This window comes from Sebastes fasciatus, chromosome 2 (genome assembly GCF_043250625.1).
Source record: "Sebastes fasciatus isolate fSebFas1 chromosome 2, fSebFas1.pri, whole genome shotgun sequence".
Classification (NCBI taxonomy): Eukaryota; Metazoa; Chordata; class Actinopteri; order Perciformes; family Sebastidae; genus Sebastes; species Sebastes fasciatus.
The window spans coordinates 8577734-8600893 of record NC_133796.1 but is presented as its reverse complement, the minus strand read 5'-3'; the positions used below and the strand labels follow the sequence as shown (position 1 = coordinate 8600893).

At 42.7% G+C, this 23160-nt stretch overlaps 1 protein-coding gene across 2 annotated transcripts in view; it reads left to right on the top strand.

Moving 5' to 3' along the window:
* adamts18 (ADAM metallopeptidase with thrombospondin type 1 motif, 18) overlaps positions 1 to 23160 on the top strand; it is a 67115-nt gene that overhangs the window by 35562 nt on the left and 8393 nt on the right. For both annotated transcript variants that reach the window (XM_074660716.1, XM_074660706.1), the window contains exons 13-19: positions 675 to 847; positions 3210 to 3340; positions 4702 to 4825; positions 5161 to 5405; positions 14149 to 14269; positions 15592 to 15718; positions 20794 to 20995. In XM_074660716.1, coding sequence (XP_074516817.1) covers positions 675 to 847; positions 3210 to 3340; positions 4702 to 4825; positions 5161 to 5405; positions 14149 to 14269; positions 15592 to 15718; positions 20794 to 20995 — 1123 coding nt within the window. The remainder of the gene's footprint in view (positions 1 to 674; positions 848 to 3209; positions 3341 to 4701; positions 4826 to 5160; positions 5406 to 14148; positions 14270 to 15591; positions 15719 to 20793; positions 20996 to 23160) is intronic.

The following is a 23160-nucleotide window of genomic DNA, read 5'->3' as shown; positions in this document are numbered from 1 at the left end:
ATAAGAGTACATTACATTCAGTGTTTCTCACTTAAACAAATTGTGTGTATCCTTGAAGTCTCACAAAGGTGTTGAATGTATTTTCTTCCTCATAAAACATTTGTAATTTTCTATAATACCCATGTTTATATTGCATAAAACAGTGATTATAATGCATTATAAAGAGATTATAATGTATTACAACAATGGGGGATTATATAGGGCTGTCCTGAATACTATTTTTTGGGCTTTGAAGCTTCGGTGAGAAATATTTGAAGGTATTCAAAGCTTCGAGGAGCAGCTCGGCGTGGCAGGCTGACATGTTCTTCTGTTTAATTATAGTTATAATTTTAATTCAAATGCATTATAAGTATGTCTATAATGCATTATAGACATGGGCGTCATAGAAATGTGTCTTTGAATAGGGCCTATTACTTGTTTGAGGGCTGTCTGGTTGGCTTTTTGAACCTTTTATGCATATTTTCCACAAATGAGTACAGGCACCAGCACAGTTCTGCACAGTCCCATGTGCATTGTGGGTCTTGTTCCCTAATTGGCTGGCTTCATCTTGTCTGTGTAGCAGTATTACATTAGGGGACTTCGATACATTGCTCAAAGTGTGGTAATGATCAACAGATCTGTAAAACATTTATCTTCTTCTTGTTGTTCTCTGTCTTGTCTTGTCTTCCATCCAGGCCACAGAACAATGGTAAATTCTGCCCAGGCTCCAGTCGTCTCAACCAGCTGTGTAACACTCGGCCGTGCCCTCTTAACTCCGTGGACTTTCGGGCCCAGCAGTGTGCCGAGTACAACAGTAAGCCCTTCAGGGGCTGGTACTACAAGTGGAAGCCCTACACCAAAGTGGACGGTAAGGAGATCAGTTGATACGAGACCTTAACAAGTGCAAAGTCTGTTCAGTCCTGTGGTTCATTTATATTTAACTAGTGTAGAGCCCATTTCAAAACAAGCCTGTTCAGAACGGGCTGAAAGCTTGGCCTGTGGTGTTGCTGCTGGCAGCTTTCTGGAGAACCGCTCGTACAAACAACTTCACACTCGACACTGCGCTTCCTTTGGTCCTGAGCAAATCACCTGCCATGACATAGTTGCGTCACACACCTAAGTCGCGGCTACTCAAGGTCAGAAACACCGGCGAATGCCAGGAGCAGCCTTTACCGCAAGGTAGGCAACTGCCTGGAGCCTCCAACTATAAGGGGCCCAAACAGCTATATGTTTGTTATGATGTTTAGATATGAAAAGTATTGAATCATGTTACTATTCTAACTCAATGTACCCTTTAATAACTTACAAAAGGCCCCTAAAGAACCTAACAAATATGTAACTCAACTGTATACTGCTTACTGTGTACTTCTACTAGGAAAATATTGTAGTGTTACCTGACAGAGAAATGTTACTGGTCTCTTTGCAGATTCAGATTTCACTCCCAAAATATAACAATTAAAATTGAATGCATTATTATTCATTAAACTATCCAGCATCATATTAGAACTGAAAGCTCCACCTTGAACAGAAGTTAAGTACATTTAAGAACATTGTGCTGATACTACCTTGAATGCAGGACTTTTACTGTGTGCAGTATTAATAGTTTTACTGTTGATAGTAACTAGTTTTACATTAAAACATTTTTTTTTAGTTCTTCTTCTACCACTGCCAATACCAACATTCCCAGTTAGAGAGGGGGAACAGTAGAGCAAGAAGGCGTTTGCCTGGGGCCCCCAAATCACTAAATCCGCCCCTGAAAAACACACCCAGTTTGCGGCTAACAGAAACATCAGTGAATACACCTAGCGGAGGTAATTTCCAAATAGGCGTATTAGTCGCTTGCTTTGACATAACCACTGCGGTAATAAAGTAGAGCATGGATTTAATGAGTGGAGGTATTTTGCCGGCGGTAAATTTGCAACATCAGAGTGACGCTGTTCCTGTAGGCTATCCGCTTGTGATTGTTGTCTCTAGGGAATGGAAGAAAAGTTTGGTTGTTACGTTATCCAGCATCCGTGTAGCGTTAGCAGGCTATATCCAGGATCCAGCAGCAGAAATTAACTAATAAGCCCCGGTCTGCCTGCTGCGGACGACATGCTCGTCTCAGTCCCCACTGCTGAACAGTTTGTTTATTAATATTGAACGTGTTGCGTGTCCAAATTGCACCAAATCCCTAAAAGCATTCAATGGGGTCCCCAGCAATACATCCGCCAAGTGTGAAGTAGATCGGATGAGCAGTTCTAGAGATATGCTAATAAAACACAGGCAGATAGACAGAGATTCCTCGCTTTATAGTTGGATGCATAATTTAAGGATGATTTGGATGTATTTTTTCTTGCATCCATTATTGAGAGATCTTTTTTTTTTGTAAAGTAAGAGATCCTTAAAAATACACAGTACTTTCAGAGGATTGTGAAGACATCTTTACTGTATTCTTGGCACATAATGCACGAGAAAAGAGATGTCATTGTTCAAAGAACACAGCGCTGCTAAATACACAGAGAATTGCAGATTGCTCGGGGCAAGCTTTTTCTTGTCTTAATTCTGTAGATCTTATTCTTTCTGTGCCCCGCTGTACTCTGCGACTCCTAATCTTTTTTTATAAAGTGTTTCTCTAATGCCAACCTCTATTACTGCTGCTATGATTAGGGCCAAAAAAAGCTGGAGGAAACTATCACTCTGTGTAATGTGTGCATGGGAGACATGTAGCCACCTGCACCCTCTGACACAGTGGGGATAGATTTGAAAAGGAAGCCTACGGGCCAGCTTTGTTACACGGAGCGAGGGGGAGAGAGAGAGAGAGCAATGAAGGAGAGCGGTGCATTTGGCCGTCGTCCCAGGCCTGTTTAAGCTGTTGATGAATGGGAGGTGATGTAGAGAGGAACAGATTCTGAACTGCCTTCTGGGACCTTGGGCCAAGTCACCTTCACCGTCATTTATTTTAATCAAAGACGGCTGCAGAGACTTGTCTGTGATAACTGATCTGAACCACGAAATAAAACTGTAGCCCCACATGAAAACCCCTGGGTGCTTTCATAGTCCGATCCTGTCTTTTCCAATTCAGCCTCAGCAGGAGCTGCACGTACTGCAACGGTGTAACAGGTTGCAGCACAGTAGCCACGGTAACTTTAAATGAACCAGGTCATAGAATGTGAACTTTTTTCCTGAGGCTACATGTTTTTAACTGATACCAGTGTTACTGTATGTATTTGTGTGTTCTCTGTGTGCAGATGAAGACATCTGTAAGCTGTACTGCATCGCAGAAGACTTTGACTTCTTCTTCGCCATGGCCAGCAAAGTCAAAGACGGCACTTCCTGCTCCGACCACAAAGGAGATGTCTGCATTGATGGAGTGTGTGAGGTACATGCTGCACAGTAAAACCTTGCTCTTGGACATTTTCTCCTAGTAGCACTGGTAGACAAAATGTTACAGAAGATAATTTTTGACATGACCGTACATAGAAAACACTTTTTGTACTTGTAGGAGGGGTGTCATAATCAAGTGGCACGGTGCAGTTTTGGTTACCTTGCACCCGGCTCACAATATCACACAAGATCACACGTTAATCGCGGGATCACATATCACACGAAAATCCATCTTGTCAGGCTCAAGTAATGCGTTTGTGTCCGGTAAGCCAGATAACGGATCAATGAGTGTCCTGTGAGGATCAACTGGTAGCTACGAGCATGGTCTAAACAATGGTGGTTCCTGAAGAGGTCAGCGTATATGCGGTAATAGCATCAGTTATATCAGATCTGGAGAGTATCTCTTCATTGAAAGAAGAGTAAAGAACTGCACTGAAGGATTTTCTCGATAGAAAAGATGTTTTCGCTCTTCTCCCGACTGGCTTCAGCAAGAGTTTGATTGACAGATGGGTCATCCAATCACCTGCCAAGTATTTTTTTGAAAGTGCCTACCCTTTTCCAAACAGTTTCCAATGACGGCTCCTCAGATGGTTCTGTGTTACAAATCATCTGACGGGTCAGGGTACAGTTTTGGGTGGATGACCAGACTTTGCAGTTGCGACACCTGCCTTGAAAAGAAGGCAAATGTCGGAAAAGTTCAAATTAAATCTTAGGGAGCCAATTCCTTGACCCACTGCAGTGCAACATATGATTACAGTGGACATTTTGGGTGTGTTCACTTTCAGTTTCACTTAAGAGATTTAGATAATTGGGTCGAACTGGGGATTTGTTTAAAACCTGTCTAGTTGTCGAAAGCAGTCATGTTGCTTGTCATACTTGAAGCCCTTTAAGGAGTCATTCTTGCCAATATGTCATCTAATTGCTTATAGTATGCACGAGGGCATTATATTTTTGACTGTCCCAGCATGAATTTACCTCAGCATGTTCAATGCTGCAGAGAAACGCGTGCAAGCAGGTGTTAAAAACCTGACTAATGAAGTGTAATGAGAGATGGAGAATCTCCCTTACTTTGTTTCAGTAATTTGTTTTTTGTTTTTTAAACAACTCTAATGCATATTTAACATTTCCCTATGCTTCATCTAATCTTTAGAGTAATGCTGCATCATTATATTTATATATATATTTATATTCTCGTTTTATAATCCAGATGTCAGGTGCAGAAGTTACGTGAAACACCCAATGTCAACACAGATGGAATTAAAGTTCCCCCTGGATTGTCAAAATGCATTATTTTGTTCCTCTTAATTCTAGGTCTGTCCACATTGATGGCATGTGTGTTATTGTGTGTGTGTGCAGGCAGTAGGCTGTGACCAGATGCTGGGCTCCAAGGCCTCTCTGGATGCCTGTGGAGCCTGTAAGGGAGACAACTCCACATGCAAGTTCTTCAAGGGCCAGTACACCCTTCAACACAGGGCCAACGGTAAGCTTGTTTTTGTTTGTATAGTGTGTCTGTGCTTGTTAGTTAGCATAAACTTCTGCAAGACAGAGGGAGACTTAAGCAGACAAACAAGGACAGAGAGAAGATCCACGCACAGACAAATGCATCTAATCCCACTTCATAATAGACTCATTCACTTCATTATCCAGAAACACTTATAAAAAAAGATGAAATTGAGTGCATGATGAGGTAAAGCAGGGATCATAGTGTGTACGTGCTGTGATGAAACTTGACATAAGAGTTAGAGAGCAGCAATAAACAAATATCCAGACATGATTCAGCCTTGACTTTCCCTCCTTTTCCTTTTTTTTCCCCAGAGTATTACTCCATGGTAACAGTCCCAGCTGGCGCACGAAGCATTCGCGTTCAGGAAATGGAGGTCTCCACCAGTTACCTGGCTGCCCGCTCCCTGAAGAGGAAGTACTACCTGACCGGAGACTGGACCGTGGACTGGCCGGGGAAGTTCCACTTCGGTGGGACCGTGTTCGACTACCAGCGCTCTTTCAACAAGCCAGAGAGCCTTTATGCCGCTGGACCTACTAATGAGACGCTGGTGTTTGAAGTAAGCCGCCGCTGCTGGGGTGATGTCCGTTTGTGGCAATTGACAGTGACAGGGTCCCTGGTAGAGCTGCCGCGCCTCTTTTTTATTTTTTTCTATGTCTGGATATGAATAGGCTTAGATGAAAAAAAAGAAGTTTGGGTGGTAGGGGAGAACAGGGGTGGTTGTAACTGTCCGCAGCGCTTCTGTGGGGGATTAATTGAGTTTGGTGATTGGTTACGTCAGGGATGATCTGGGGATGGGTGGGGAGATGGGAGGCCTTAATCAGAAAAATCTAAAGCTTTTGGGGGGTTCAAACAGCCTGTCCTGTGCAGAGCTGTCCTCTTTCTGAGTGGAAGAAAGAGAATATAAGGGTAAAAAGTAGAAGAAGAAGAAAAAGAAGACGTATCTAGGATTAATTCAGATCGAAGCCAACAGCTTAAATGGCTGGTTCGTCCAAAACACAGTGTCAAACTGAATTTAAGTCAGAAAGCTCAATAATCACCTCTTCCCCTCAATCTGTGCCATCTTGGAGCAAACTCATGACTGTCTATTATATGCAGTCATGACACTTTTTGTTTTGTTTTGGGGGGGGGGGTAGCAGAACTTTTTGAGGCAGATATCTCAAAGCCTGGAAGATATAAAAAAATAAATCTGCATTGCCAGATATAGGGCTCTGCGGTCATGGCAGAAATCATAATAAAAATTATTTTGGTCAACATTGAGAGCATGATTATTTGAAACATCATGCATTTGGAAATTCGTTGCCTACATTTTAAAGTTAAATGCATCAATCAGGTGCACTTTGAGAGCAAAATTAACAGGCTTGATCTATGAAGAACTTTGTGCTCTTGTAAACAATTTAATCATAAACACATTGGTTCTATAGATATGAATGGTGATGACACGGCAAAAAACATAAAAAAACAAAGCATGGTAAACGGCACGGGATCCGTGCTTCAAGGTAGGTAAGGGGGGTTGCTGACATCGCAGCACTGAGGGCACAGCGAGCATTAAGCGGCGAGGTCTGGGCAAGGGGTGCTGTAAAGCGCCACCTTCACCCCGGGCCTTTCCAAGCTGACCTAGAGAGCCGGTTGTGGTGTACCACCATGGAGGAAATAAGCCGGGGATCCTCCCACACCGAGCGGCCGTCCCTCACCTGCAGAGCGCACCGCTGTAAAGGAAAGGGGTGCGCTTGATTTATAACACAAAACAAACACATCATTGCGAAACAGAATACAGCACATTAATCGTTTTATGTCGGTTATGTTGTTTTCGTTGGAAGGCAAAATTGTAATTGAAATTGAAAGCCAGATACTTCTAAGGGAAGGGTAAGTGAGGAAATATGTTTTGTGTAAGTTTGCTGAACCAATCCCTTAAGCATCAACAGAATGACGAGAACAATAATGCAGACATCAGAAAGAGGGAGATGCGGCGCAATTAGTCTAGATCAGCCTTTGTGCCACTTTCACTATTCAGCTCAGTCTCACATGGCAGAAGCCTTCCCCTTGTTTATATGCAGTGCATTTTCTTGTTACTGCTGGCTCCAGTGTAACACGGTCACGTGTTTTTGTCCGCATACACATACTCAAAGCCATGGACGTGGCCCCCGCGGCCACTGATCTCAAAAAGTGCTTTGTTGCAGCCATGTGATTCACGGCTAACAGAGCGAGTAAAATCCCCGAGTCAACTGCCCGTCAGAGGCAGGGATGAAAAGTATAAAATCAGATGGTTGCTCGGAGTGAGACGTTCTGCTTAGTACAGGATGTGATTTATGAGCTGATTTTGCCCCACGTTTGTAATCAGCGACGTGTCAGAAACCGGAGCTTGGAGGGGAGAGCGAGTCTTTACCCGTCCTGATGCAGCAGAATGTGATGCTGGACAGGCGGATCCTCCTGAGAGGAAAACTAATATTCGACAAGTGGCTGAGTCATTATCCTTATGACTCTGTAGGGCTTAAGTGACTGGTGGTGGGATGTGTGGGATGTTCTTCTCACATAACTTTGTCAGCGAAAGCATTTATTTTCTCTTGAACTCTGAACCCTAGGCGTGGAAACAGAAGTGGAAACCAGGTGAAGAGTAGACTTTTTTTCCCTCCGCCACGGGTGAAGTGATGGATATAAAAGCTAGTCTCCTCTCAGTCCCTTGGGCTACTGAAATCCTGCGGTTAAAGCAGGAATGACTGGCCTGTAAATCCAGGAGGAATACCAGTGTGAAATTTCCAAAGTGCTTGGCTGGTCACTTGTTTGGCCATCAGGAAATGTCTGAGTGTTTTTCTAGCTATTTTAGAAGAGAGACTTCATGTTTGTGGGCAGTTTAATGGAGTAGCTGCTGTAGTTGGCATTTGAACAGCCTATTGTTGTGTGCTCTTCTGCGAGATGAATGCGTGCAGAGAGTGCAGAATAGTAACAACAATCTAATAATGTCATTCCCAGAGGACGTTGCATGGTAGATCTTAGGATTATATCTGAGCAACTTTGCAAAGCGTTCTGCATTTTGCAATGCCACAATCTTGCTTTCACTGAGCGTGGTTATATTTAGGGATAATTCAGTTTATCTAAAAAAAATGGAAATCTTATTTTTAGTATTCTGGCGGCTTTAGGGATGGAAATGTTGGTTGGTGCACCATTTTGGTCCAGACTGTAATATCTCAACAGCTATTTACATGGATTACCATGGAATTTTCTACAGACATTCATGGTGCCCAGACGATGAACCCTAATGACTTTGGAGATACACTGACTTTTCACTTACGCTGAGAAATATCTCACATCTACTAGAGCCTTGTAAGTAAATGGATTAGCACAGTGATTTGTACAAACATTTATGGTTCCCAGAACTGCTTGGTTTATGATGAAATAACTGCAAAACTAATGACATTCCCGTCAGCCTCGGCTGTACTTTGTGGGTAATGCTGATTAGTAGCAGCATGCTAACACGCTAAAGAAAGATGGATAACATGATGAGTTAGTATTTATCTCAAACCACTGTGCCTAAGTACAGCCTCACAGAGCCGCTGGCATGGCTGTAGACTGACTCACTTGTACATGTGGCCTTTGTTCCTGTTGGTAATAAGACTGTTGTCACCACGTTAATTGCTGAGTTCTGGGAACACGATGACGTCGCTAAAAACTCAAATGCAAGGGCAGTGTTTTTTAAGAAGCTACCAGGTTAGTCAAACTTAAGTGGAAGAGAAATCCAAAGCAGATGGTATAATTGTCTGTTATAAATATCAAATTTGCAGACCAACTTCCTGGTTCAAGTTTGACCTGCAGGACTTAACGCAAGTTTCCTCTGCAATGAGAGATCATTAGGGACCATTTCGGGTGCACTCACTTTTGGTTTTACCTCCAAAATAAAGTGCTAAAGATTTTGGTTGTTAGATTAGTTGTCAACTACAGCTGAGGAGATAACCGTGGAGGAAGGGAAACCTATGATCAGAATAGTTACTCTTATAACTCTTACTCACATGTGGCTCACTTGTATAGTGAATTAAATTTATTCCCCATTATATTGGTGACCCCCTGGAACTCCCTCAAGGACCCCTGGTTGAGAACCACTGGTTTAGATAGTCGGACTAAACTACTGGTTCACTTTTAACCTATCTGATCGTCAGACAGTTGGTGTTTCTTGCCCTGTCATGCTTCCTGGTAGCAAAGCCACCGCATTCCCACCTTAATTTGATGAGTACAGAGTTATCGTAACCGATAGAAACAATTACCCAAGGCCCAAGTTGTAATGACCCCTAAATATTCTTCAAAGAAGAGACTTTGCTGAGTCTGACAGTGCTCCTCCTGTTTGTCCCAGTCCTACATCTGCTGCGGATCTGCAGATGACACGAGCATAATCTCTATAAGTATGTCCTGTAATTACAAAAAAAGGAGAAAGAGGTTGATAGAGAGAGAGAAGGATAGAGAGAGGAGGGAGAGTGAGATTAAAAGATTAAGAATTCTGCAATTGAACTCTTTGGCTGTGAGAAGTTAAGGTCAGGGCACGGGGACTTTAACTGCAAATGAAAAGAGCCAAATTAAGGAAACCGAGTAGGTTTTTTTTTTTCCACCGCTGATCTTCATCTGTTTCACACATTCTACTTAACTGATGTTGTCACAGAAAACAGAGAGTACATGGGGGAGGCTAAACGCACCGATCAATCACAGACTCTTACTCAGCTTGAAACGCTCAATGAAAAAAAAATTACTGAGTAGTGTGAGAGCAAACTGTGACAAGGTGTTCACATCTGTACAGCTGCTCAGCTGGTAGGAGGAGGGGGGAGGAAGGGGAGGGGGGAAGAAGTAGCTAACAAGAGCAGGAGGAACATATGGTTGAGGTCTCGGAAGGATTATTTCCCCTGAATTGACATTCTTGTGGTATGGCAACGCGAGGTCGTGCCAGTCCAGGGCAAAGCATTGAGGGTCCACAAGTGAGATTGATATCTGTGTCCGCCGCATTCTAATACATCATCATCTCATCTGACTTGATGAGTGGTGTGGTGGTTGGGTTGTGAAAACCAAGACACTCTGTGGTCTTGTGTTGTACTATAGGAAGATAGACTCCCATCAATCACGCAACGTGAACCTGGCAGGCACATTATTCTGGATTTTTCTCTTGGAAATATGTTCCTTTCAATATATGTTATGAACCAAGAGATTTAAGTTTAATTTTAAAGCTTGTTTTGACAGCGTATTTGAACTGACAGTGAGTGGCAGGGAAGATTTTTTTTTCTCACTCTGCTCATGTGTCTACATTTTCTACATACAAATTAAAAAAAAACCTGACCTTTATGATTCGTCAAACTTTTCAGCTTTTTTTAGTGAAAGTCAAAAAGGTGCATTGCGGCACATCGCTAATGGTGGGTGGAAGCTACGGACTACAGTGTTGAGAAAACAGATAATACAGCCTGCAGCTTAAATTCTTCCCAACTGCAAACACAAAGAGCTTTGAATTTAATTGAATACAGCTCAGATTTGCACCTCTGATTGGCTTTATCTCCATTGCAGTGGCACTCGAGACTCATTGGTAATGGAGTATTTAGAGCTGTCCACCATCCTGAACTGATGGACTATTTCTCTGAAATAATCAAAACTGGTGGCCAAAACCAGAAGACTATGGGATTGTAATATGTTAAGTAACACTGAGGATAACAACAACATTTGAAATGGGAATGTAGAAAGGGGAAAAAACACTTAAGATCCAGTGGACCCCTCCCACCAAGCTACTCTAGGTCTGGCCAAGAATTATAGATTTTCCAGCCAAAATCTAGCCGTGTGAACTGGTTCATTTTTTAAATTTAGCTTAAAAAATTGCATGAGAATTCAATTATATTGATATTAGAAAATTAAATTGCATGTAAACTGAGTGACAGAGGTTACTGTTGCACTCTTTCTCTACATGCAATTCCTACTGATGTTAGTTAGTGTTGTCAGTCGAGATAAGGCTCATGTATTTATTGGCTGTGGAGCTTTGGTAGATTTATGTGTTGTGACTGATATCGAGGCAGTATTTTGCTGCTGCTGTTCGTTTGCTTTGACTACCAAAGTAAGTCGACAAAGTGGGAACAAGCATGAAGTCATTGTTGCTATTGTGACTGATTTGCAGGAGGTTGTGGGATTTTGGTTTGTAGTCTGGGTAGGTAGGATCTTTTTTTTTTGTTCTTATTGGTTCTGGTGTTTAGTTGTCAGTCAGGGGATGAGCTCTGGCTTCAGTTGTCCCAGACTGAAGAACCGGAGAGGAGACACGTTTGGATATGTCTGAAATTATTATTTGAAAGTTAGCGTCTCTCGTCTTAGACAATGTTATCGCTGTGGTTGGTTGGGTGTATTCAACACGGCTTAGGAAAAGGAAGATCCGTTATTTAGAAAGCTTCAAGGCTTCAATGATGTGTAGGTCTTCTATTAAAGGGATTATAAAAAAGATCCTGCTGAATGTTGTTTTTGTAGCTGCTGGTTCACATCTTTGGCGGTTGTTTGGCGAAGGAGCAGGAATGTTGGTAAGAGTTGGTTTGCTTGGATAAGCATAAAGTCCTGGTGTGGTTGGTGGTGGTGGTTGTTTCATGGCAGTGGGTTTGGGTGGGTAGCATCAGGAAAGGAAGAGTGGGTGTTATTGTGTCGCCGGTTGTTAGCAAGTTTAAAAGAGGCCAGCGCCACAATTTCAATATTTTAGGCTAGACGGCCTCACGTCCGAGACAGTGAGAATGCAAATGTTAAACTTTGGTTTGACTTGTGGCTGAGTTTGTTTATTAGACAGTGGGTAAAAGTATTGGCTATGAAAAATCGGGATTTGGGTGGCTGGTAGTCACTGATGCTGATGTATGACGGATCTTTATTGGAAAAGAATGGACTCAAGAAGACAGTGTTTTATGTGCCTGGAAACTAAGCAAACCTTTTGGCTCGTGTCTATTGTCAGTGCTTTGGGATGTGTCCAAAATCAAAGAGCAATCTGTTTCTGCACTTGGTTTCAGAATTATAGGAAATTCTCTTATCACTGCAGAATAATATGCACTGCAGGTTTTAGCATGCAAGCCAGTGTGTTTAAACTGAAGCTTTGGCTGAGTATAAGCGGACAAGCTTGTTTTAGCGCAAACCCCAAAACAACCGTTCCTATGATGCTTTGGGGGATGTAAACAGGAAGTATAATGTTGCTATGGATTCAGAGAGTTGCCTACAACTTGAGCCCCGAGTTTTTAGTCTATCTTTGATGACATTTCGTCAAATTGGCAACATTTAAAGTATACCGATTTAGCTATTAGTAGTTCCTGTTGGCAGTGTACCCATGGATATACAGACAACTGAATCACTGAATTACTCTGACACTGATGAAAACTTAATGATATGATTAGTTCTAAGCAGATTTATGGACTTTTATTTGAAGGAAAAGTGTATCTCACACTGAACCTAAAAACTTGTATCATGTGTGTGTGTTCAGATTTGACCGAGTTATGACTCAGAGAAGGAGTTCGATTTTGAACTCAAATTGCAGCAATCGGGCTACTACAATAACCAACTTCCCGTTGTTTTTAGAACACTTGCATGCGTCTGTCCATTTCACCTCACGCAGTATCTTTGCCTCACGTTGCTCCCTCCACTCCCCTCTGTTTTTGTGCGATTTAGTATGCATGTGAATGTGCCTGCCTGTCCTTCCAGCTGTTCATAAGTCTGTATACACTGTACCAACATATGTTGATGTGTTTGTCTGACATTAGACAGCTCCTTGCTCCTCTCCACATAAACATATCTCTTTTTGCCTCCTGTCTGGAGCCGGGCCAACCGTACACGTGGAACTGTTAACTCGCAGCAGAAGGTGATTGGTCCAGTCAGTGGATGAGCCCTAAGGACTGTTGAATGTGGATCAAACCCAGGAGGTGCTTGGCTTTCTAAATTGGATGGTTGATGGTAGATTCCTCTTACTTCAGGATATACCCCAAAGAAAATACACTTGTCAGAGCTCATCATTACAGATACTGATAGACTTGATATGTTTTTCAGGCATTGGAATGGCTGTCGACAGTTGGATTTAATACAATTTACCAAATGGATTAAGGATTAATACCCAGAGTTTGAAATGACACGCTATGAGCTGACTATGTAAATGTGCCTCAAACTGAATTCTCCACCATGGCAGTGAATCCTCACGGGGTTGCTTTAATGATAGCCTGATGCTTCTCCTATAATGGGTATGTCTGCTTTCAGTCATCCGTTAGTCTCTGCTTCACTTGGATGTCCAAATAAATCTCCCGTACAGAAAAAAAAAGGTAACTCAGAATCACCAGCCAGAATAAAGGATGTGGTAAAAAAAAAAAAAGAAGAGCTAACTCTGGAAAGAAAATGGAAATTGTCTCATGTGTGCACTGTACTGTCCAAATAAGATGACCTTATAATAGTGTGGTCAGCCAGTTTGGACTAGAGAGGGAACAAAGTGCTACTTAATGTTTCTGGAGCCTTCTGGTTAGCAGCTAGTAGATCTAACAGCTCAGTGGGACTTCAATTGCTGAATTAGGCTGCCACGTTGTCTTTAGACCTTTAGTCTCTCGCAGTGGAATCCATAACAGATGGGCCATTTGTTTCTGCTCTCCTTTCACTCTACGTACATGAACCTTTGGGTTCAGACAGTGAGGGACGTAATGTATAGATTCTTGGAGCTCTACCAATACAGAAGATAATACTGTGATTTATTTATTGGCTCAGAACATCATACATCATACTGTATGTAAGGGAAGACATTTAATGTGTGCGTGCTGTGGACCTGGTTTGTTATGCCTCTGCGTCGGCAGCAGCCGTGGCCGCAGGCATTATGTTTTCGGGCTGCCCGTTCGTACGTCCGTCCCATTCTCGTGAACGCAATATCTCAGGAACGCCTGGAGGGAATTTCTTAAAATTTAGTGGAAATGCCCACTTGGACTCAAGGATGAATTGCTTAGATTTTGGAGGTCAAAGGTCACTGTGACCTCCCGTCCGTCCCATTCTCGTTAGCGCGGTATCTCTGGAATGCCTTGACCGAATTTCATCAAATTTGGCATCAAAGGTCAAGGTCACTGTGACCTCACAAAACACGTTTTTTGGCCATAACTCAAGAATTCATATGCTAATTATGACAATATGACACAAATGTCTAAAAGGATAAAATTATGTGGGACAAACATTTTTGTTGGTTTGAACTCCTGATTTGAAAACCTGATTTTGATGCTGTGTGCTTTCACCGGATAAATAGTTTGAAAGACAAACTCTATTCACACGTGACACCTTTCTGACTTGCTGTGCTCTTTCACTGGCAGATCCTCCTGCAGGGAAAGAACCCGGGTGTGGTGTGGGAGTACACCCTGCCTCGCACTGAGAAGAAACCCGACTACAGCTGGGGTGTGGTGCGCTCTGACTGCTCTGCTCCGTGCGCTGGAGGTGAGACTGTGTGTGTTTGTGTTTGTATGTAGCCCTGTATGTGTTTGTTTGAGGGATGAAATTAGAAGAACTGTATGTGTCTTCATGTATTGTGTACATGAATTGAATTTATTTTATGTGATAGGGATGATACAATTTAAAATAGTTCCAATACAGAGCATGAAACTGATGAGTTTATATCCATTTCTTAATTCTCAACTCTAGTCCCTAGCCAAACCCCTCTCTTGAACAGCGGTTTTCCAATCATAGTTTAGCAACTGTAACTCGGCACGGCAGGCCGGTAAAGCTTTGGATTTCTCCACATGTTGAAGCGGTGTGCATGGGGCTTGTATGGAGAGTGATACTTGGTTTATAAAGAGTATGGAAGTTGTTTTTTCTAGCCTTTCCAAAACCAAAAACACAACAGTGAAAGTCTAAGGAATGGATTAAGCAGGGTGTTTAACTGCTCTTACATAAGCCATTATTACTCAAGATAGAGCTACATTTGCCAAACACATCTGCTATTCCTCACCTTTTAAAGCTTTTCCTCTTGTAGCATTAAAAGTGGAAACATACTGTTTGAAAATACAAACATGTATATAAGCTAAGTAGCCAAATACGGTTACAGAATGAAACAAATCTGATCAAGTCCGATCTTTAATTTTTCCTTTATAATACTAGCTTTACACGGCAACACAGGAACAATGCTGTTTCTTAAACTGGTAAAAATGCTGACTCTCTGCCCAGGACATCTAGCTTCAGTGTCAGTCTCTATCTTGTAAAGTGCATAATGTGCTGTGTGACAACGGAAAGCTTGACAGGCGTAACAACGGTAGCTATGGGGGCGGGGCTTAGCAGATGGTCCATTACAATAAAAAAAGCAGTATAAATATGTGCATATTCATGTGTATACTCTGTGTGCACGTGTGTCAGATTGTATCTGTATGTTTGTGTATGTTGTGTCTGTGTGTGTCTAAATGTGGCTTTGTATTGTGTCGTTGTGTAGTCCAGGAAGTGTGTTCAGGCTAATGAAAAGCACCTTTGTCAACCGAGAAGTTCAGACTCCTCTTGTTGGTCCCCAAAGACTCACAGCAACCCCCTGCTCACTTGTAGGGGATGGCTGTGTGTGTGTGTGTGTGTTCAGACTGTGGTCCCTGTAGCTCCACTCTCTCAAGAGGCTGCAACAGTCACATACAGGCACTCTGATTTAACAGAGATTTCACAAAGTTTCACAGTTACAAAATAGAACTTTTCAGATTCCCATGTTGTAGGCATGAATGCTGAAGTTGTCAAATTGTATGCAATAACTACATCAACTCTCTCTCTCTCTCTCTCTCTTTCAGGTCGTATCTCGACCAAGGCCATCTGTCTGCAGGACCAGAAGGTTCAGGTCAACTCTACCATGTGTAATCCCAACACCAGACCGACTCTGGGCTCCCATCTCTGCAACACACAGCCCTGCCCTGCATAGTAAGTGCTGTTGTGTGTGTGTGTGTGTGTGTGTGTGTCAGGGCATTTCTTCATGTACAGTTGGCTGTGGGATGTGTGGTATGTCTCTTTATGTTGCCAAATTTTCAGCAACCAAAGGCGCTGCTTTTATTACACATAGACACGTGCACACACACACACACACGGTGTGGTTGAGCAGTCTAGAGGTTGCCTGTGGTCCATTTGCTGTGGCCAGCCACCACTTTTGCTCAGCCTGTGTTCTTCTCCCTCCATCCTCCTCCCTTCTCTGCCCGCTCTCTAATTTTTAATTTTTTTCCCTCCTTTTTCCTCTTTGAGAAAACACATGAACTCCCTCCCTATCTGCTGTCTTTTTGCATCACTCTTTACTTATTCCATTGCAGTGTTTTTTTCCAGCTGTATATCCACTTGCATGTCAAGTGGATTTGAATCAGTCTGACATGACAGAATCATGGAATTATTGATTTCCTGATTTTTTATTTTCATTTTTGTGATATTGAGCTTTGTTCTACCACCTGTCAGGGATGTCAGGATAACCAATACTTCGGTCCCAAGTCGATACCAAAATTCTGAAAACGTGACTGGACTCATTTTTCTATAGTACCGTAGATACCGTCAGGGCTTTCATACACACATCTTGAGGTCCAGTGACCCCTTTTAAAATGGCAATGCCTGTTTTTCCTTGACAAAATTTAGCGTAACTTTGGAGCGTTATTTAGCCTCCTTTGCTTAGGAGGTTAATTAGAAATATATATACAGCATTTTGGAAAATCGATACAGTATTGCATAACATAATATTGCGATACTCATGTGTATTGATATTTTCTTACACCCCTAATATATATAATGTGAACTTTGTGTCTCCCATCAGCCTCGGCCGCACTTTGTGTTTAGTGCTAAATAGCAATTGTTAGCACGCTAACACGCGAAACTAACATGTGAACATGGTAAACAGTTTACATGCTAAATATGAGCTTGTTATCATCGTCATTGTGAGCATGTGTGCGTGCTAACATTAGCATGTAGCTCAAAGCACTGTGGTGAGCCGAAGTATAGCCTTCCAGAGCTGCTAGCATATAGGCTCTTAGTCATGTTTTTAAACGCCTGGAACTTTTACAGAGTTCGGTCCTGGCAACGGACCTGTCAGAGACATCTTATTCCAGTCTAACCAAATGGTTTTTGTTGTGAATTAAATACAGGAGGATGTTTCTGGAATGGTCTTTTAACATTAGAGAACACTTTAGAATAAGAAAGAGAGACATGGGAGAGAGGGAGGGAGACATCAAAGCCAGCTCTGAGGGATTGTTGCTTTCAGTGCATATCATCCCTCTCAAAAATCCTCAGCCCAGAGCATCCTGTCTTTCTCTTTGGCAAAATCATGCCAACGTTTTATCTCCGTTGTTGTCTAGACATCGTACTTAATGGCATGCATTTTTAAAGGAGACTGTGCGTTCTGGGAGCAGTGCAGGAACCCGGCTAAAGTGCAGCGGAGTAACAAGTTGAAACGGGACTGAATAAATGGCCTCTCTCCTATGTAGGCCTTTGGCTGAGGGAACTGGAGCTAGCTTGATTTACAGCGCTGCGCCAAAGAACAGGCAGGGAACCGTGTCTTGGGTTCAGAGAGAGTACACACACACACACACACACACACACACACACACACACACACACACACACACACACACACACACACAGGGCGGCATGCACAGTTACACTTCATATGCACACACATTTTCCGAACTGTATGACGCTAAAATAATGTATTCGGATCCAAACCGTGATGTAAAAATAGAGCCGCTTGTGATGTTAACGATGTTGTCATTTTGTCCACCATTAGCCATGCCACATCAAGTCCAGACTGAACTTTCTCCTGTGTCAGGGGTTGAACAAGCCAGACAGCTATCGGTTACACCTCCAACATACAGCCTCTGTTTCTCGCTAAGTTTCCCACCACCCGAGAGGGCATTTCCTGCCCCTAATCTTGGGCATACCATTTCTCTTATCTCGGCGAAAGGTATTAAACAGCCTTGTTGCGTGTGTCCCGGCCTCCCCCTTTCCCTTTTGTTCGAGTGAGGAAAATGGTATAGCCCAGATAAATAACACCAGTGTGGTTGTCCATTCAGGAAAATAAAGCATTGTTCGACACCCATGGATCTTATTATACAGTAGCTGACACCGTTTCTCAGCTGGTTGTGTGTATGGGCCAATTTATGGGCGCTGCACAGGAAGGAGAGTGGAGTTGAGTGAGCAGCATGAAAGCTTTAATGACTGCATTAAGACCTCCAGGATGTACGGGCGCGCATTCAAGAGCCCAGCAGAGAAAAGAAAAATTGACAACGAGGTGGGATGCGTGTGCGCTCTGTGTGTGTGTGTGAGTGTGTATGTGTGTGTGTGTCTGACAGGAGGGGGAATGTAAAAGTGCCTGCTTATCTCTGCAGTGTGTATCTCGGGTGCTGACAGGCCTATCCATGTTTTATTGTGCAGAGACGGCAGGATTCCCACGGGGCCCGGCCAGTCTAGCCATGCAGAGCCAGTCAAACTCCCCCCCAACCCTCCCCACACACACACCCTCACCCCTTCACTCCCCATCTACCCCCTTTTTGCTTAAACCTTCACTCCCCATACTGCTGTTAGCCTGTCTGGCAAAAACTGGGATTCTCTGCAGTGGTGTAGCAGCAGTTTCTGAACATTAAAGAGGCATGCAAGGAGAATTTTAAAAAGCCAGTTCAATCTTCCAGCCCAGTGTGCTCATATTTCACAGATTTTCTTAGAAGTCATGTCTTTTTTTTCACAGCCCCGTCCCCACCTCCTTCTACTTTACCTTCCTCTGTAGTTCCACCTCTGCTGTTTAAAGTTATTTTGCTCTCTTCTCTTGGCAGAGGCCATCTGTAGAGTCACTTAGCACAGGCTGGGGATTTCTCTGTGCATCACGCAGCAGCGTACGTAGAAAGATCAAAGTGAGACATGTATCTGTGCCAGAGAAGATGTGCAGGAAAACATGCACAAGATACTGAACCAGGGCCTGTGTTTATCAAACTTTGTAAGAATTACACTGAACATGCTTTCATTTTAAAAAGAAAAGCATAAAAAAACGAATGTAATATTCTATCAAATATGTGTTTGGAGCTCAAAAGAAATTTGATAAATAGCTTTTATTCTCAATTTAGCATTTAAGTATCCCAGTAAGCCATGGCAGTGTGCCAGTCTTTCCCGCTCTGACTCGTCTTCAGTGAAAAGGGTTTATTGGAGAACGCTTATGTCCAGAGAAACTTTTGCCACAGCAATTACCAAAAAAACAACATTGTTAACAAGGACTAAAAGAAAGGAATTCAAAAGTCAGAGCTTGTTGGATCCATTGAATGACCATACTGGAGTGAAATGCTGAGAAATGTAAAAAAAAAATACAAGGACAAAGATGGAAGGGATGTTTATACAAGCAAAATGAGTAGAAACGGGAAATGTCCAAGTACACCAAACCACACGATTATAAAAATGTATAAAACTGTGTTTAAAAAAAATCTTTGTTTAGAGTCCTGTTAATATGAGTATACTGTTGCAACCTGTTTGGCAGTGTATAATTAAGCTGGAAACTTAACTCAAACTGAATATTAGGTTAAGAATACATGTTCATTCATCGGTGGTAACTGGTGTGCAGCCACACAAGTGCTAAAAATGCATGGGTGAGCTTCTCAGAACCTCCCCTGCAGTATTGCACTCTGCTACCTCAAAACATGTCAGTTATTGAAACATTTCAGAGATCCAAATTACAGCTAGGTCAGTGGTGGTTTGCAGCGAAGCGGAGTGGCACTTAAAGCCACTTTTCCCCAATGATATATTGTTATTTATAAGCCAGGCAAAACACAGGAGAAAAAAAAAAAAAAGCAAACAGTCCCCAAAAATCCCAAACCGATGCTTTCTGGTCCCAATGGTTCGCATCTCTCCTGTTTCCAAATTGCAGTTCAGTCCCGCTGCTTCATTTCTCTGTGGCGTTTGAGAGAGAATGAAAGCATTTTTTCTTCCCCCTGGAGCAGGTCGGCGGCGTGGAGGAATGGTCTTTGCGGTAGCACGTCGTCTCAGAACTGGACTGAGCCATCTGCCCATCTCTCCATCTCCCTCTTTCGAAGCCTGTGGTTGTCAGACCACTCATTTGCTGTAATCTCCCCCTTCAGCCTCGATGCCAGGACAGAAGCTATTTTAGAAGCAGCAGTAGGCTTTCATCAGTGGCGAAGCAGGATTTCAAGAGAGAGAGAGAGAGAGAGAGAGGACAGGAGAGGCAAAAAAGATTGGAAATAAAATGATGGGAGGAGAGGGGACAGGTGAGAAGAGACCTGAAGTGAGAAGATAGAAAGTGGAATGAAAAAAAAAGTGTGGGATTGTAGTTTCCATCTGTCTGCAGCTTTATTGTATGCTGTATATTGCGGTTGGCCTTGGGAGACCTGGGGAAGCTGTTATGGAGAGTTGTATATACAATATGGTCGTCGTGTTTACTTTCAGATCCGAGAGAGATGGATATGGAATATATATTTCGGCCTGTGTATTTTCTTTGTCTGTCCTTAACTACCAATTTGTGCACTGACAAAGATCAATGTGTGAAAACATTGTGAGTATTTTAAAAGCAGCAGGTCTGGGTTTTCATGAATCATAACTTTTAAGAAAAGCAAGGAAAACCCAGCTAGTTCACCAGTTGGAGTTTTTTAACCGCCTAATAATAAGTGGGTTTCCGAAGTCTTTGGTAAGATAGTATGCACTGGTAATTTCGGGTGAAATGGTGTTTTTCTGTGTGTGTGTGTGTGTGTGTGTGTGTGTGTGTGTGTTTGGGCCCAAAATACATACAGTTGATTAGGGTTTGAACCTGTGGTTTACTGTCCTAATTAGGAGCTGCGTCATGTGGTTGGCATCCTGATGTCAGAGGCTGAATTTAGCTCCTTATAATGAGTGTGTGGTAAATGTACGCATGTACTATTAAGCCTATACCCAATCACCACAGGTTTAGCATCAATACTATCATTCACTGATGGCTGTTGCATTTTCCTTGGGTGTCTCCCCTCACCGTTTCCCTCTTGGTGTCCCTCTCACAGTTGGGCGACAGGAGACTGGGGTCAATGCAGTCGTTCGTGTGGAGGAGGTCAGCAGACCAGGACGCTGCGCTGCCTGAGGAAGGTGACGTACCAGAGGGAGGAGGTGGCGGTGCACTCCCTCTGCCCCGTCATCTCTCCGGCCCAGGTCCGCCGGCACATCCAGGCCTGCCCGCCCGAGTGGAGCACCGGATCCTGGTCACAGGTGGGGTTTGTGAAATCTTTTTAGCCCACGCTAGCGACATGCCTAAAACCTATCAAGTGAAATATATACGTATCTTCCAGATGGAGTTACACAACATTTGGTACCGACCTTCACCTCCTTCCTTTTTCACAGAAGACATTTTTTATCTTGTCATAGTAGGAAAAGCACAGGTGTTACATTATCAATGGCTTTGTTCCTTTCAAGTGCCCCACGTCCATGACAGCATGACAGCATGACAGCAATCCTCTAGGCACAATACCACGACCCTGAAACTGAAGCAGCTGAATGGAATTCAGCATTATTCATTTTTTATTATTTACACACCTGTGCTTTTCCGTGACATGTGAAAAAGACCTGAAGTTACTTTTATACTCGCTGTTCAAGCATAAAAAAGTAGAGTAAAGTTCTGACGGTAAGTTTAAAAGGAAAACATGTTTTAATCCTGATGATGATACTCTCTCCATCTCTTCTTAGTTTGTTGTTTTTTGCTATCAGGGTTTACAGGTTACAGTATGTGTGCCAACTGTCATAATCAATTTGTCGGCTAAAAGTGATGTAAAGCATCGCCAACTTCAGGTTAAAACACACATACATGTTTAGACATCTCCATGACAGAAACACGTCTGTGCCTGACAGAACACACACACACACACACACACACACACACACACACACACACACACACACACACACACACACACACACACACACACACACACTCACTGAGTTTCCTATGCAAGCTGTCAGATGTTTCACTCATACTAAACCAAATGCTCTGCTGCCCTCTGTTGGACATGTGAAGAACACTGAAAACAAACCACAAAACATAATAGTGAGCCACTTGTCAGGACTATTCAGCTTTTATCCTCAGATATCTGCATTTTTTTTAACTGCTAGTTGTTGAAACACTTTCTTAGTCTTATATTTTCATTGCAATCTCGAAGGATCATTTTCTCTTCTACCCTTCTCCTTCTTGTCTAAAATTTGGGAAATTTAATTTCAACAGTCGAATCAGAATGAACGCCACACAAGAGTGATCATAAGTGATCAATGTCTTGTTTGCTATCAAAACCCTGTTGTACGATTTTGATTTGCAGGATTGTGTTCATTTATTTGCCTGCGGATATTATATGCCTAGGGCTTTTATTATGAAAGGTAAGAACAAAGGAGTGGATCTGGTCTGTGCTGCTTTTGTCAAGGTGGAAAGGAGTAATAAAGTTTGCTGCCCAGGTTCGGACTACAGAGTCTCTGTGTTGTTGTTTTATAAATATAGACACCACTCAACCCGTTCCGCACAACGCCATTGGTTGATGCCTATATTCGCGGTGCGAAAGCTCAGAAAATCAACCTTGTTCCGGAAAACAGATTATGTTGCTTTTTCACCACGTAATATTCATGTTCTGTGTGAACGTACTCTTGACCAAAACAGTTTGAAAAAATATATTGACGTGCGATTAAAAAAGAAACACTCCCGCAAGGCCTTTAGTTTCGCTCAATTTCTGATTGCCTATGTGATCATGATCATGGTATTTGACCCCATAGACACTCAACATACAATTGAAACTGTAAAATTACACAAAACGACTGCATCCCTTTAACCAAATCTCATACATTTAAGCTATTCTATGAGATGTTCTTTAGATAACAAATGTAGTAACTAATAGTATTTATTCATTTTCAATTCACTGAGCCTCTCCTGAAACAATGTTGATCTCCCCTGGGGAGGCCCGCATCCCACTTTGAAAACCTTTAATCCTATGACTATTAACCAAGTATGACTTGAAGGTTTTATTCGGTTCCTCTGCAACAACAGTGCATCACACACTAGTAGACAGGGCTTTTATTTGCTCACTGTCCTGTATACAGTATTAATAGCCTGGCAGCAGATCTGATGATTAGCTGGTGTGACCTGCACACTCAGCTGTCATTCTTTAGGACGCTCGGGTTGTGTGCCTCGACTAGTTTGTCACACCAGTCCGAGTTCAGTCGGCGGTCACGCAGAGACAAGGCCAGCCTCCCTGAACAGATCAATCGGACCTTTCAGTGACAAAAAGGACGACTGGGATGTGTGTTCGTGCATGGTCGTGTGTGTAAATGGCTGTACACAGATGTGTATGTGTCTTTTGTCTCATCGTAGATTAATGTAATGTTGTCAGATAAACGGC